The 17,683-nt window shown below is 35.4% G+C and overlaps 1 protein-coding gene across 1 annotated transcript in view; it reads left to right on the forward strand.

Annotated features, from left to right (window-relative positions):
- The first annotated feature begins 7,182 nt into the window (after positions 1–7,182).
- The window catches only part of C8B (complement C8 beta chain), a 34,374-nt gene continuing 23,873 nt past the window's right edge, over positions 7,183–17,683 (forward strand). The window contains exons 1-3 of the mRNA XM_039319986.1: positions 7,183–7,409; positions 11,323–11,479; positions 14,902–15,037. Coding sequence (XP_039175920.1) covers positions 7,339–7,409; positions 11,323–11,479; positions 14,902–15,037 — 364 coding nt within the window. The 5' untranslated portion in view covers positions 7,183–7,338. The remainder of the gene's footprint in view (positions 7,410–11,322; positions 11,480–14,901; positions 15,038–17,683) is intronic.

Below are 17,683 nucleotides of genomic sequence, written 5' to 3' on the forward strand. Positions count from 1 at the left end.
ACACATCTCACCATAAGAGTCCCTGGTGCCCATGCCTTCTGATACAAAAAGTGGGTTTCTTTCCTCCTGGTGTTTCGTTTTGACATTTAATTGCAGTGATGGAAGGCAGAACTGTAGTAGTTTCCAACCAATATATTTGCACAACCACTTTTTAAATAATTTCCATTAGTTGACAAGTCTAAAATTCCATTTCATAGCTCCCTCAGATCCCTTAACAAAATGTAGCTACATTTAGTTAAGCTGCTCTGTATCTATGAGCCTTTTTGTTTTTTTTTTATTTATTTGTTTTGGGGAAAAATGTTTTTTTTTTCATTGTATTAAATAGGTATATTGCATAGAAACATGAAAAATAAAATTTGGCATTTTGGCTATTGCAGCTAACCAGTGTTAGTTTACACTAATAATATGTATTCTATACACATTAGAAAATATGTATATTTTAAATATAAGATGCTGATTTTCTACTACCCCACGCTCATCCTGTCGTTAAACTCAGCCCTGAGTTGTTTTTTTAACAATTTTTTATCATCACAAATCCTTAATATTTTATAAGCAATATGTTATCTGGGTTCCAATATTTAGCTTACTAATACATGTTAAACTCTTTTCTCTCTACCTTGTTTATCTAGCCATTGATAAAATGTATCCCATGTTCTGAAGTATTCTGAATCGTCTTTCTCTTTCATTTTCAATGTAAGTTTGTCCATTTCTGCACAGTCCAAAATTTTCTTGATTATCTCTTCCTCTGCTGGTAATTCTTCATCTTTCCAGTGTTAAGCAAATACAATTCTTGCTGCAGTTAGTACATTTAACATTAAATATACACATTCTTTCTCATAATTTCCTACAATTATACCTAACAAAAATAATTCTGGCTTAAAATCTACATGGTTTTTTATCATTTTCTCTAGCCATATATGTATTCTTGACCAAAATCTTTTGGCTTTAGGGTATGTCTACCAAAGATGATAATATGGTTTATGTCTACATTTATGTTTATGTCTACATTTCCAACAATTGCTAGACATATTTTTAAACATTTTTGCTAACCTCAGGTGGTAAGTGCCATCTGTAAAACATTTTATATAGGTTTTCTTTGTAATCCACTGCCTTTGTTATTTTAGAGTTTCTTTCCAAAAGGCTTTGCCAGTTTTCTAACTCTATGTTGTGCCCAAAGTTTTTTGCCCGTGTTATTATTGTTTCTTTTACTTGTTCCTCTTCCACCTTTAAACTTAACATATACTTATACAGTTTTTTAATCAATTTTTCATCTGATGCCAATAGCATCTGGTCAAATTCTGTCTGTTCTTTAAAAAAACAGATGTTTTAGCATCTTTTTCATATCTCGTTTAAATTTGCAGATCAATGATAGATGATAAATCAATGTCCTGTTCTTCCAGTTCTTGTCTAGATTTTAGTTTCCCTTCAATATTCAAAATGTCTTTATAGGTCACAATTTTCTCATAGTTAATTGGGTTTCGGTGAACAAATGCTTCCATTGTTGAAAGCCATCCAGGTATTTTCATATAAATTTTCACTTTTACCTTTTCCCATTCTAGAAGAAGCGTGTTTCTTATATAGTGGTTTCGAAAGTATTTATATATTTTATTTTCCCATACCATAGGAAGGCATGCCATCCAAGTTGTAGGTCATACCCTTCTAAGTATAGTAATCTTTTATGTCTAAGGATTATCCATTCTTTTAACCATATTAATACAGATGCTTGATAGGCTTTATACATTTTCTTTCGCTTCTTGTAGCATTTTCAAACTAATTCTGGCTTTTTTTCCTTGCCAAATAAATTTCAAGATCAATGTATTTAGTTTATCAAATAATTTTTTTCCAGTTTTATAGGTATTGTTTGAAATAAAAAGAGTAATTTTGCTAAAATATTCATTTTCCCCATTGCTATTCTCCCTAACATTGAAAGTTGTAGATTTTTCCATTTTTCCAAGTCTAGTTTTATTTGTTTTAATAATTTTACATAGTTATTTTCTTTTATTGTTGCACATCTTGCTGTTAAGTGTATCCCCAAGTATTTAACATCCTTAACTATTTGAAGATCTGTTTTTTATGACAGTTGATTTTTTTTTGTTTGTTTATCTGTAAGGTTTTTGGTTATCACTTTGTGCTTTTCTGTATTTATTTTCAGTCCTGCCACTTCTCCAAATTCTTCTATCTTTTTCAGAAGTTTGAGGCTTGTCACAAGCGGCTCTTCTAATATAAAAAACAAGTCATCCGTGAATGCTTTGTAGTTTGTATTTTTCATCTTTTATCTCCATTCTTTTGATTTCTGAATTTTGCCTAATATTTCTATTCAATACTTCTATTGTTAATATAAATAATAATGGGGATAATGGGCATTCTTGTCTTGTCCCTTTTTTTAAAATTAAAATTTGTCTGTAAAACTCCATTTACAATTACTTTAGCTATTTGTCTATGATAATATTTTAAAATTACATTTATAAAGTTTTCTCCAAAGTCTATTTCGTTTATTTGTTGAATCATAAATTGCCAATTTACATTATCAAAAGCCTTCTGTGCATCTAGGAATATTAGCTCCATCTGCTTCCCTGGGTGCATTTTATAGTATTCCAAAGTATCTAAAATTATTCTTAAATTATTTTTTATTTGTCTCTTAGGTAAAAATACATTTTGGTCTGTATGTATAAATTCAATCAAAAATCTCTTTAATCTTTCTGCTATTATTGAAGCAAAAATGTTATAATTCATGTTTAATAGGGATATTGGTCTATAATTCTTTATCCGTGTCAAGCCTGAATCTTCTTTGGGTATTAAAATAATGTTGGCTTCTGTCCAAGTATTTGGTATTTTAACCTCTAAGAGTACCTCATTGCCCAGTTCTTTCATTAATGGGCTTAATGTATCTTGTAGGCATATATAGAAAACTTTGCAAGTAGCCCATCTGAACTGGCGTCTTATCATTTTTTTTGTCTTTTTATGGCCTCCGTTACCTCCATCACTAATATTTTTTTCACTTAGCAGGTTTTGGATGTTCTCTGAAATTTTTGGTAAGTCAGCTTTTTTTTTTTGTATTGCTTTATTATTTCTTGAGAAGTTTCTTCTGTGTCATAAAATGTCTCATAAAAGTCTTTGATTATTTTTTTAATTATGTCATTTTGGAGTTGTAAATCGTCTTTTGAATTTTGCAATTTGTTTATCAATTTTTTCTCTCTTTCTTTTTTCAGTTTTCAACTAACCACCTACCTGGTTTATTAGCTTTTTCAAAGAATTTTTTTTTTTGCCTTTTTAATTTGTTGGATCATTTTTTTCAGCCTCTGCTAAATTTAATTTATGTTTTATTATTTCCATTTACTTTTTAAGAGTTTTCTTTTGTGGATCTCTTTGTCGTTCTGATTCCAATTTTATAAATTCTTCCTTTAACTTTGTTGTTGCTTTTTTCTTAATTCTTTTTCTCCATGTAAGTTATAGCGAGACCTCAACATCAAAACCAGAAGTCCAGCCCTGAGTTTCTTTATTGTTATTTGTATCTATATTCTCAAAAATTAATATGTGCAATTTGATAGGGAAATCCACAGACTTTTCATTAAATATTCATCTTTTCAGTAATGATTAATAGTGAAAGTATTCACATCAGAAGTTAAGCAATAATCAGTAAAAACTTTGTTAGCTTCTAGAACATGGGAGTGGAAAGAGACAAACTATTAGAGAGTCCAAAGTAACTTGTTTCATTATTAGTCTTCGTTGAACAGAGACGATGGGGAAAGGTTAGCATAAGGCCATCAGCTGATACACCAGTTGATAGGTTTTATTTAAGGCTTCTCATATTGGACTGGCATATGTGACACATGTTCTACCTTAATTGGTTGACTCTTAAGCTACTTATTTTTGTAGGGGAGCAAAAGGCAGTGATTTATTTTTCAATTTCATACCTGTATGAAACAATTTAAGTTGGATGCAATTCAGTATACATATGAGCAACAAAGTATTGGTGGAGGAAAGAGCAGAGAGATGTCCTTGCTATCCTTACACAACATTCTCCTGTATATTGTGAAAAAAGTGATTGCTATTATAATTATTTTAAATAAATCATTTTGTTCTTTCATCATCAAAGTTTTCATCATCAAACAGTTTTATGTCTTAACAGAATCAATGATTAGACCATTCACATATAAAAACAGGAATGTACAGTATATTCCAAACTCAAATTATTCCAAATATTCAAAAAAAATTGTCTGGTATTCCAGAGATCAATGCAAAACTGGGTGTTTAAGTTGTCAACCCTACCAGAGGGACCAGATTAGGAAATCAACTCCACAGAAAGGCTAAAACTACTTTTGTTGAGATTGGCTATAATAACAGAATCTTGAAAGTTTGTGTTGTATCTCTTCCTCCTTTTCTACTTATAGTTCACAAATGAATCTGTGCCCAAGTCACTGCCCAATATTACTTCATTATTCTAGACCTTAAAAAATTAGTTTAGCCCATTTTGCCTAAATGATGAATGATTCCTCTATATTTCTGTCAAAATAATCTTCCATCACAATTTTCCTTTCTTTACAAAGGACAGCGTTAGTACCCCTAAATGTTGGTGTCCTACACCAGTGCTACTCATCCTTAACCTAAAGAACCTATTTATATCTATACCTCTTATGTTAGGCATTTAAATACATTTTTCTGATGTGTTTAGTATTCATAGGTTTCATTAACCTCTCAAAGAGGTTCATTTAACAAAAAAGTCAAGAACTGCTTCCTTGCTGAATATCCAATTGATTTCTTCATCCACAAAATTGGTGGTGAATATTGAAATCCCATTCCTTCTGAATTATACTGCATTTATGTGAATTTCTCATTCAAGGGAGGCCTGATATATCTATTCAAATGAAAATTCAAATGAAAGGATTTGTGTTAAATCAGATCATAGGTTGCATTTGCTTCCACCATAGTCATTGAGATACTTAGGGGCAATTCATAAGCGACACATGAGTGCAAATTCTTCCAACCATATCTCCTGGTAATATTATCAAGTATACTGCTGCCATTACTGGAGATCAGATACATAGAGATATATAGGCATATATAAAATCCATCACAATGCCTTTACCACTATAAATTTTAAAGGTAACCACAAGGAAGGAAAGAAGGAAGGAAGGAAGGAAGGAAGGAAGGAAGGAAGGAAGGAAGGAAGGAAGGAAGGAAGGAAGGAAGGAAGGAAGGGGAGGAGGAGGGGGGAGGGAGAGAGAAAGAAAGAAAGGAGAAAGAAAGAGAGAGAGAGAGAGAGAGAAAGAAAGAAAGAAAGAAAGAAAGAAAGAAAGAAAGAAAGAAAGAAAGAAAGAAAGAAAGAAAGAAAGAAAGGCCTTCTGTCCAATGCATGGTTAGGAAATGTATCCATTAGCTCAGGAATGATATGTCTGTAGAACTGAATTTCCTCCAAAAAACAAATTATTTTCTTTGTGGTGATTTTTCTATATTTCTTCAGATGTAGTTAGCATTTTGTAACAGTGAAGACACTGTTAAACAGCTTTTCAAGTTGAAATGAATCATATCTATAAGATCATCTGGTCCACATATTTGAACATTCTCACAGAACTCTAGAAGGCTAATCAAACAGGACTTATCATTACAAAAGTTTATTGATTCTTCTTTAGCATAGTTAGCCCTTTATGCTTCATAATCTTGTATTAAATAATGTACAATGATTAATGTTGATTAATTGTGAATTCGCATGGATTAAAAGATTGAAGTTCCTTAGTTCTTCTGTAAAGCGCATTTTAAAGAAACTCTTATATTGTCCATTTCCCAATCATGGTCAATCTTACAGACATGCTATTTGTTAGAAGATAAGGAATTTTGCATTTTGGCTATTTAGAACTCTCTGATGGGTACAATCTGGATCTGATGGTTTGTTTGTTCTCATTTTGTCAATTACAATGGCACTACTATTTCCACCAACTCTTGAGATACCAGCTGAGTGATGATATCTGTGCTATATTTTTTTTTGAAGTGAAGATAGATGCAAATAATCCATTCAGCTTCTCTAATATTGCTATCTATTTTCCACCAAGACTTGAATTCCCTTGTCTTCCAGCAGCCAAAGCTGGTTTATGGTTTCTTGTGCAAAGATTTTTATTTTTATGTATTTATTTTGTGTTGTGGGCACCATGCTGCTGAATATCTTTTTTTAAAACAATTTTTCCCAGCTTGGACGATGAAGATGTCAACAATTACATTTGTATCCAAGCCTTCTGCTTACAACAATAAAGCAAAATACAAAATGTAATACACAGTAATTAAAAATAGTATCATTCACATCTTTTAACAGTTAAAGGTTTTGTGAAAGAAAAATATTTTTAAAAAAACTAAGATAATTGACGCAAAGACACTAGGGAAGACAATCCATAGCTTGTGTTCTATGATTAAGAAGGCCCCCACCTATCTACCAGATAGTTCAGCTTCTTCCAACTGCAGCAACTTCAATGAGAACCTCCTAACAATCTTACTACTACACAGATTTATGGTGGATTTATTTAGTGCTAGTATGTTTTATTTCTCTAGGAGGCTGCCAGGAAGAAGCAGAATCACATACACACACATGCACACACACACACACACACACACACACACACACACACACAGAGAGAGAGAGAGAGAGAGAGAGAGAGAGAGAGAGAGAGAGAGATCTGTATCCTTATGGAACCCTAGGACTCCACATAGTTTAAGGCAGTGATGGCAAACCTTTTAGAGACTGAGTGCCCAAACTGAAATCCAAAACCCACTTATGCATCATCATGTGCTGGGTGGGTGTGGCCCATTGGGTGGGCATGGCCCATTGGGTGGGCATGGCTGCAGTGGTAATGGCAGACTGGGTGGGACTAAAAAGTTCAATCAATCAATTCCAACTTTGCATGGTCTTTTTTTTACCATGAGAAGTTGAAATTGACTGATTGAACTTTTTTTTTTTGCACACAGCAGAAGAGGCCTAAAGCGAAAAGATTTTATAAAACCCAGCTGAAGGCCTAGAACTGGGGCGATGGTGTGCGTGCCCACAGAGAGGGCTCTGGGTGCCGCCTCTGGCACCTGTGCCATAGGTTTGCCACCACTGGTTTAAGGCAAAGCCAATAGAAGCTTTTTATTTCTCCGACTTGTTCAGATAATATCATAGTAGGCCAGTAGAAGGCTCTGTGCTACAAGCAAAAAAGGCCATTATCATCTGGTTTATTTTCTGTTTGTCTGGTGAACAACCTGGCTATTAATCTGCCTACACAACTGCCTTCAGACACAATAGCAAAGTGATTAGAAAAGGATGCTACAATAAATTAACTATATTACTGTAAAGCTACGAGCATAACATCTGTGATGTTTCTTTGCCCGGCAAGAATTTTTCTAATCTGTGCAATCATAAACTTCGCAAATTTCCACTGCTCCAGGTAAGACAATATTGTTTTTCAGACAACTATTAGAACAGAGACATGATAGATAATGGTATTTAGTGTGACTTTCTGCAATTTTTAATGTTTTTTTTTCCTAGTAGTTGAGGCATTCATTTTGGAGTTACCTATGGCTTAACAAAGAAAACTCACTATATTGAAATTATTGGGCTGCAAAGTGGCATGGATCTTAACAAATGTGTTACCTATGGGATACCGAAATCACTTGTCAGTAAAATATTATATCAAAATGGATTTGGTAGTATATTAACAAGATAGATTTAAATTTCAAGTCTCACACAAAAACACAAATAAAAATTTGGATGTTATATTTAGCATGCTTTTATATTCTGTCTTGTCATACTGATGCCTCTAATATGTGCCAGAATTTATTTATATTTATTTTGTCCTAGTTTTCAAACAATTATCATTCCAATAATTTTATAAGTGCCTTTTTTTCTTGAAAACTAAAACTCCTACAAATTAGCATAGAAAGTTAAAGTATTTAATGTATATGTATTAAAATATATATAACTTCTTTCAATAGCTTGCTTATAAAGCCAGCACTTAAGAGAAATTTGATCATTGTAATATAAAATTAATATGGCCATAAATAGCATCTATGGTAAATGGTTTAGGCAACTGAGCCATGATTTCTCTTCCTTTCTGTATATTCCTGTTTCCATTTTTCTCTCCCCAAGACAGACACTTAACATACTGTTATTGACTGAATATTTTCTATTCTCAGAGGTTTCTTTAGGGTCTAGCTTTCCTTTCCTTTTTTCTTTTTCTCTAAAATTTTCTTCAACTTCTATAAATCTGTTTTTTTTTGGCAAGCAGTCTTTATGTCTTTGTTTTTCTGATAGTTGTGATTCTATGGCTTCCTTATGACATTAATAGTTCCCTTCTGGAGCTGCATTCATGATTCCAGGTAAGCTGCAAATGTGTACATAACACAGAACAACCAACAGAGAAGTCATCTATGGAAAAATGGTGGCGTATGCATTGTCATTCAGTTGTTATAAGCAATGATAGGAAAATGAGGAACTGTTAGATCACTGACTTTCTGTTGCAGCAAAAAAAAAGGGCTGTCATGAATAACGGCAGCTACCACTTCCTCAGACATGCAAAAAAAAAAAACATGTTGATCTGCTGATTTATGGAGGGCTTGAATCAGGACTTGTGTGTATCATGGCCTCCAAAGAATTCAGAATTCAGAGTCTAACAATATCAAAATCTCCAAAGAGACATGCTCTCCTGCTCTTTCTGGCTGGATCCTGGAACTCTTCAACTGAACCACCAGAAAACACAATTGCCATTTTATTCCAAAGAACACAAATCAGAGTCCAAGCAGAAGAAAACTTGAGACATGTTCCTCACAACTCACCATAAATCCTTACGAACAGGAATGGCCAGCCCATAAGTCACATATACTTCTTAGGTCCATTTGAGTGCCACTTCTCAGCCCAGCTCCCACCGTTAATATTTTATAGGAAAAATGCTAATCTTTTGTGACATCCTCATTTTTTGTTAAAATGGCAATGAAAATAACTATTAGTGTGCTTAACACAACTATTTCCCCCAGGTTCTCCCAACTCAGATAACATTATGTTAATATTGGTTTAGAGTTGCCTCTAGATGAGATGGGTGGCAAGTAAACATAATAAATAAATAATAAAATATCTCCAGCATTCTTTGTTTCAAAAAGATGCTTGTATTTCCTTAGAAAAAGCCCATAGCAATATTTAAAAAGAGAATGGGAGACAAGAATTGGACAGAGACATTAGAAAACACCAACCAAACACCATGAATGCCAACTAGCAGTCAGAAGACATGATGAAAACTCTTTAATTTCATAACACAGGGACAGATTCAACCATCATTTCAACTGAGAAACTGTGAGCATCCTAGACCAAGTAAAGTCCAAAATCTCCAGCGAATTCCTACAGGTCCGGCATTAAGACAAATCAGCTGTCAACAGGCACAAAGAAATAAACTGTAGGAGATGCCCAGGCCAAGCCTGAAGGAGGGGTCAAATGCATCATCAGTCATGACTCCCTTCATACCCACAAGAGATCTAAGTCAAGCCCACCTTGAATTCCTTGTATTCTTAACTCCCACTAATTTCCCTTGACTGTCAGTAATTCAGATTCTTGTAGAGATCTTAAGTTTAGAATAAATCTTTATACACATTTGAATTGCCTGGATCTCCTGATTTCCCTGGTGCTTGACATAAACAACATCTACATTCCACTCAAAGAGACAATCAAAAAACCTAAAAGGAACAAAAAGAGCAAAGCACCTCCTCACCAGTAATCAACACCCAAATGAACAGAAATTTACAAAAAGATTATCACAAGATTAACACTGCATCTAATCAAGAAGTAAATAATACCCAATCAAGGAACTACCAACTCCGACAAACAAGCTAACAGCCTAATCAAGGAACCACCAAAAATACTCCCACTAACACTGACAAAGCAAATCCCATTCCCTTCTAGATTGATGATGTTACCTAGTTTGGTAATGAAACATCTGCAAGAAAACCACTGAGCTTAGAGAGCACCAAGGAGCCCATACTATATAAAAGAGGAAGAGCAGAACTGGGCAGGGCTTTAGTGAGATTTTCTCAATCATCAAATCTTATTGAATTATAAAACGGGACCACCACTTAATCCAGGATCCTGATTTTATTTCGGTTCCAAAACAAACCTTTGCCTCTTTTTCCTTCTATTCCGAATGAACAGTTTTCTCTGTGTATCAGTAAAATTCAAGAGCAACCAAAAGAATTAAAATATTATCAAGGCAGGAAGATGAGGATGATCCTGATGATCAATATCATGATCATAATGTATAGTTGGAGTGTTGGACCAGGATTAGAAAAACCCAAGTTCACCTTCATTATGGGCCACAAAAGTTTGTTAGATGGCTTTGGGCTATTCACTGTCTCCCTGCTCAACCTATTCCACAGGGTTGTTCTATAGAAAAGGGGAAGAATTCTATATTGACTGAGATCTTGGAAAGAAATATTTTTAAGAGTCTGTGACTCTTATTTGAAGAACTTATGTCCATTTTGTGCAAATAGAGTTTGCACAAACAATGCTATTACCTCTTCAAGGCAGGAGATAATAACAGAATCTTGAGTGCCTGGCAGATATTCCCTCTCTTTTCTCTAATATCAAGAAAATCGAGGTGGGGTATTGGTCTTTACTTTCTTCATCATCGCCTTCTTCTTTCTAGAGCTAAGAAGAACAGCTACTGCATAATTTCTTCAAGGCCATCTCTGTATTCTTCTACATATGTGGAGCTGGGTTTTGAGCCAGCATTTCTGCATCTCCATATTATATATTCAGGAAAGTTCCTACCATGTGTAACATGCAGAGGATGAGTTAAACAATTAATAAATCCCAGCTGAGCCATGCTTAGGTGATGTCACAATTGTTCGGCCAGTGGCTGGTTATGACTTTAAAGCAATACACTGTAAAACATTGAGGCTGGTTTTATCTTCTAATTTTCCTTCTGTAGTTCTTGTTCTTCTTGTTTGAGTTTCATTTACCTTTTTGTTGTATACAAATGGCACTTTGTCCAATACTTCACACATCTTCACTTCCGGTATAACAGATGGAGTATAGTAGTAAGTGACCAGAGAAATGGCCATCTAACTGATAACTCGTTGTCGGTGAATTCTTCATCATATCAGGAAGCATAATTGGCATTCATGTGGTGGAGCTGTTATGCACAGCATTTCTTAGGCTCAGTGTGGGTGTGCAGCTTGACCTTCATTGCAGGGGGAATTGCAAAAAAAAAAAAAAAATCCTTGGAAGGTATTTCAAAGTGCTTGGCCTTGAATGATGGAAAGAGAATAAAGGATATAAATGTATACAGTATATATGCTTTCTCCCAATTAATGTAGTGGCAGACAAGATGATTCTCTTCAACCCAATAGAGCTGACGTCAATGTGACCAAAGGCAGATGGCGCCGCTCTTCAAGCCAGGTGGTGCAGCCTATTGACTGTCTTCTTTCCAGTTGGTCATCATGGACTGCTTGTGATGCTTGCCAGAAAAAAAGAGTAAGTCTGCTTGGAGTCTAAAATTAGTTAACTGTTTAATACACAGTTAATTCTGGTATACTAAAATGTGGAGCTTGGCACTGTAAAACTGATCATTGTTATGTCCACAGGACTTCCTACATCCCTGCTTTTAGTATTCATTTCTTGATCCTTTTTCATTCAGCTGACCAATACCCTGGGCAGGTGCTTCCCATGTTGACCACAGCAACAAAATACAGATGGTCTTTGACTTATGACCATAATCAAGCCCAAAATTTCCATTGTTAAGAAAGACAGTTGTTATGCCTCATTTTACAATCTTTCTTACCATAGTTGTTAAGTAAATCACTTGCAGTTGTTAAGTTAATGACATAGCTAAGTGAATCTAGCTTCCCCATTGACTTTGTTTGTCAGAAGGTCTCAAACTGTGATCACGTGACCCTGGGACACTGCAAGTGTCATAAATGCATTGCCAAGTGTCCAAATTTTGATCACGTGACTGTGGGGATGCTGCAATGGATGTAAGCCTGAAACGCAGTTACAAGTCAGTTTTTTCAGTGCTATTGTAACTTAGAATGGTCACTAAACGTAATCCTCTAAACAAGGATCTATTTATTGTAATTTTCTTCTTCTTAAAAGAAATGAAATAAAGCTAAAACAAATACAGTCCAGAAATAGGACTGGTTCCTTTTGGTGAATTCTCTAAACCTGTCACATTTATTCCTCAGGATTATTCTTCCTCAGTTCCTTGGCAGTTCCTATGACACCCTCAAAGCAGCTCTGTTACCTTTGGGCTGTTTAGTACCTGTATGTGTGATCTCTTTTCAGAGACTTTTGCTTTTCTGACAAAAAATATTCCAATTCCTTAAAATTGTTGATAGTCTAATTTATGTGATTTTTCCTTCCCTCAGAAAGTGGTCTCCAAGCATTTTGCCGGCTTTATTTCCTAAACATAAGAAAGTTCAGATACTCCCATACAAACATGCCTTCTCAAATAATTGGTCTTACAGAATTCCTTGCCACATTCATGATATGGTATAAATACTATTATTTTAACAGTAAAATATTTTAGGCATTCTATCATAATACAATCATAGTAAATTGCAAAACTGCACTTTATTAGCATCCCTTGCTCTCTTAAAAATGCAGTGTAACAACACTCCCAGCTTTAAAGCAAACTGCTTTAAAAGACAAAAGTAACAATTTGTAAATGTGACAGAAGTCTTGAGGAACACTGATTTTATGGTCCTATTTGAACTCTTCAAGCTATATCGCATAAGGCACAGAGCCTTTAGAAGGAGCTATCCTGCCTTCCTGTCTTATCCAAAAAGAGGTTGGCAAGCCATTGTATTTTCTCCACTTATGCTGAAGCACTCCTGATATAAAACCCATTTGTGTTAAGTGACCTCAATTTCCAGTTTTTGACTAAGAGATGATGACACGTAGCTGCTCATTTTTCATCGTTGAGTTTTTTTTCTTCCTACCTCGCAAGTGCCTTCCGACCAAGGCTTTTGATTGTTACAACATTAGTGGCAAAATTCCCATTATTTTCAAAAGTGCAGGATAATCTTTTCCTGTCACCACACTAAGACAATCATTTTCACAATCCCATTCCTCACCTTTGCTCAAAGCCAAAGCTTACATATCATTATTTATCATCATTATTCTTTGCGATAGGAATAGCAGCTCAACCCTTTATGGCCACTTGATTTGATTCCTCTTCTTTGTTACAAGAATAACCTTAGAAAAATAAATAGAGCACGCTGAGGAAAGCAAAGATAATACTGAGCAAGTAACTGAGATGGATCTATTATTTGCAAGCATTTGCATTTCAAGGCTAAACAATTTCCAGTACTTTTTCAGTAGCTGTATAGCAAGGAGTTAGAAATATGCGATCTAACATTTAAAAAAATGGATTTTCTCCATTGCTCCAGATATCCCCCATAGAACTATAGTGAAGGAATTACAGTGAAGGTGTCAGTGGAAACAATTCATTACTTTCACATCTTATAGTCATTCTGTCAAAAAGGTGGATCAGCATAAGGATGAATTCATAGCAGATGTGAAACTAAAAAAAGGTTCCCGTGAATGTATTTGATTTATTTATCAGATTTATATAACTGCAGTTCTCACCAAAAACAACCTGAGACATGCATGAATTTCACAGTCAGTTTATGACAAGCAAACTTGGTGGTAAAACCAGAAGAAGCCACAAATTGCAGTCATGTGATGTTGCACTTAATGACTCACCGTGATTTGCTTAACAGCCACAGGGGAATTGACATTATGAATCACATGATGGTCACATGATGTTTCACTTAACAGCCCTATCACCTAGCAACCAACTTGCCAGACCCAATTGCAATCAGTAAGTGAGAACTACCAGTAAGGTTATCAATGAGATGGAAGCTTGAACAGAAAAGCAGATGTCATTCAATAAGAACAGATCACGAGATCTAGCTGCTCAAACAATTGCTGCAAGCTAGCATAGAAGGGAGTCTTTGGAGTCATTCTGCCAAATGGGCTGTCTTGAAAGATGTACTCTGCTTATTCCTTGTTAATCCATGGGGCAAAAGATAATTGTGAAGGTGTGATGTTTTGTTAGCATGTCACTTCAATGGATGAGCTCTTCATCCTGCTGTCATTATCAGACCAACTGTCTAAGTAATCTAATTGCTGATCATAGAATTTTTGTAGCTGGAAGCAAAGTATAATTGGCTTCCTACATTTTCATCACTTTGCCAGTATCTGATGCAAGTGCAAACTCTTGCACAATATTTTTCCTCTTGTTTTCTGATTTTTTTTTTTTTTGCATTTATTACTTTTGGAATAAGTTATGTTCCTAAAAAGTATGTAAGAAGTATGTAGTACTGTTTTCGTCTGTTTTAAAATTCAAGGATTCTTTCCTAGAGAACCATCTACTATACTTAGAAGTCACCTTAGCAGAATAAAGTGCTTGATGTATCTTATATTTAGCTTGCTATGAAGTAAGGCACGGAGGTTGAAAGCTAAATTGTCCTCTCACACACATAGAAGTCCAGACAGTTTAAACACCAGCATTTCCAAGATCATGGGTAGACCAAAGAATACATGGGATTTTTAATTCACTATGGAACCTTCTTAGGATTAAGTAATCAAGGATTCCATTCCCAACTAAGATGTAACTTGCTAAGCTTATACTTTTTCTCAAAATACCCTTCAATTATACAGTATGCATAGACAAGCAATTCTATATTAATTCAGAATTATTAAAAATCATTCTATGTTACATTCAGAAAACTGCAATCAAATTACATCTTGTATCCCAGAACAAAATGAGAGAGAGCTCCTTTACATTTCCAGTATACATGTTGATATTCCAACTAGCAAAGATCTATACCCATCTGTGATACTTGGCTTTTAATTTAGGAGGGCTGGAATTCATAATATCTATTCTACTACAGTACAGATTTGCCCGTGTGGAACAGCCTTCTCAGTTCGGCGGTGACCCGTGTGATTACACTGACAATGAAAGTGAAGACTGTGTTATAAACAGACCTTGCAGTATTCCTCGGTGTGAAGGCTTTCTCTGTGCCACAGGTTAGAGAATTGGAGGGCAGTGCTCCTTAATTAAAAAGTAGTGGTTAACTGCCTATCTGTTGAATTAGATTTCCCTCAAATGGATTGAATGGAATATGGAGGGTTTTTTTTATTACCTTGTATGTCACAAATGAATGTTGATCTTGTTTGCTTGATGGACATCATATACAAATATGACAGCATAATCTGTGACAAGAATGGATCACACAGGCAAGTAGAAACAATAGTGAATAGCCAAAAAGAGACTATATTTATGGAATCATATTTGTTATCTAACCCAGGGGTAGGCAACCCAAAACACTCAAAGAGCCACTTGGACCCGTTTCCCACCAAAAACAAAACACCGGGAGCCGCAAAATCCTTTTGATATCTAAAATGAAGATAACACTGCATATATCCTTTTTTACCTTTATTATAGGTGTGTGTGTGTTTGTGTGTGTGTATATATGTGTGTGTGTGTGTGTGTGTATGTATGTATACACACACACACACACACACACACATATATACACATACATACACATACACATACAGGTAAAAAAAGGATATATGCAGTGTTATCTTCATTTTAGATGTCAAAAGGGTCTCTCTATCTCTCTCTGTCTGTCTCTCTCCCTCCCTCTCTATCTGCCCTTGGTCTGCCTGCCACTCCTCTTCCCCCACTCTCTTTCTCTCTCTCTCTTTCCTCTCTCTCTCTCTCTCCCTCCCTCTCTCTCTCTCTTTCTTTCTCTCTCTCCTATCTGCTGCTCACCTGGCAAGCTTCAAGCTGTTGTCCAACAAGCTCAGGGTAAGCAACCTCGTCTCTTTTATGACTCATGGACTTCAACTCCCAGAATTCCTGAGTCAGCCTAGCTGGGCTAGCTAGCTCTCCTGCCCTTCCTGCTTCCTGCTTCCTGCAGAGACGCAGCAAAGGGAGGAGCTCCACCCAGAAAGCTTTTCAGCTCCTCGGAGAAGTGAGTACACTCTCTTTTACACACACACACACACACACACACAGAGAGAGAGAGAGAGAGAGAGAGAGAGAGAGAGAGAGAGAGAGAGAGAGAGAGAGAGAGACAGGGAAGCGCAATTGCCTCTCTCTGTCTCTGTCTCTCTCTGCAAAGGCAGAGGAGGCTGGGAGCCACCGGGGAAGGCTCAAAGAGCCGCATGCGGCTCCGGAGCCGCAGGTTGCCGACCTGTGATCTAACCATTCAATTATTTTGTAAAGAACTGTGCCTGTTATTAATTCTCCTCACACGTTCTCTTGAAAAGGCACATCTAAATGAGAAAAAGGCTCACATAATTTCTGTCACATCTCTGATGAACATTTTTAGGTTAAATTAAATCAAATTTGATTGTACATTAACATTTTCTAAGAGCCTACATGACAGGATTTTGAAGGCTTAATTTCTGATCTGATGGATTATAAAATGCAATAAGAATAACTGTCTTCCCAAGTGATTGCTGACCGGCTATACACTACTAATTAGAAGAAAAAAAACCTTTTTTATTTTCAAGAAAGACTTTAAGTACAATCATCAGCATTACTTGTGTATTAATTTTCTCTGAACCACCTTTTGTCATCAACCTTCACTGTGAAACAACAGGGTGGATTTATAAGGGCCATTACTGTTGAGCTTTGTCACTTAAAAATTTAATATTCTGCTTTTCCTCAATAGTGCAGCAATAGCAACTTTTTTAGACTTTACCGAAAAAGCTTCAGGCTGGAATTTGCTGTGGTTGATAAAGAAATGCATGAAACATTAAGTTGCTAAAGTCTGTGTGAAGATTACAAAGCGTACATAAGTTTGTCACATGATCTACTTGAATGCCATTCTGCTCAAGCCAAGGAATATAATGAAGCGGAGGTATGGATTGTGTAGGGCTAAATCAGATTGGCTTGAAAGATCTACAAACATGGAAAAGAAAAATATACAGCAGTTATTAAACTGGAGTGTGAAAATGTAAAATGAATGTCAGAAACAAAGTTTTGAGAATGAAGAACTCCTTATCAAGAAGAGCTTGAAGACTTGGTTCTGCCAACTCATGTGGGGATCAAAGAGCACCATGCAAACTTGGCAGTGGTTGGTACTTTGAGGTGGTCCTTCTGCCTTTTCATGTATTTTTATTTTTGTTTGTACTAGTTTTTCATCCTGTTTTAATTCTAATTGTGTCTTTTTATATGGTTTTATGATTTTACTATAAACCTCCTAGAGCCACTTAGTGAGATGGGCAGTGTTTAAATTTGATAAATAAATAAAATATTTTAAAAAATGCTTTCTCCAAAATTCATAGTTGGATAATATATTTATTAGTCTCCATGCATATGTTATCAAAACCCATGGAAACTTTTGAGTTATTCAGGCTCATCACCAGGCAAAGGGTTATAAAAATAGATAGGGAAGGGGGGGGGGAAGTCTAAAATGTAGGCCAGAAGTTTCAACCAGGAAGTCTATAATTTTCAAACAGTTTTCATGTAAACACTGAAGACAGAATGCATTAGTTATAGTAGACTGTTATTGCTGTTAGGTTATACTTAATGTTCAGAGATGAAGAAAACATTTGCTTCTATCAGGTTTGGACATAGAAAGTCAATCATACTTTTGTGATTTAAATATCTGGTAGAAAATGGACCAAAAGCCATCAACTGAACTCCATTTACATAGA

Source organism: Crotalus tigris, unplaced genomic scaffold (genome assembly GCF_016545835.1).
Source record: "Crotalus tigris isolate CLP2741 ecotype Arizona unplaced genomic scaffold, ASM1654583v1 scf7180000023617.9722795, whole genome shotgun sequence".
NCBI classification, from domain to species: Eukaryota; Metazoa; Chordata; class Lepidosauria; order Squamata; family Viperidae; genus Crotalus; species Crotalus tigris.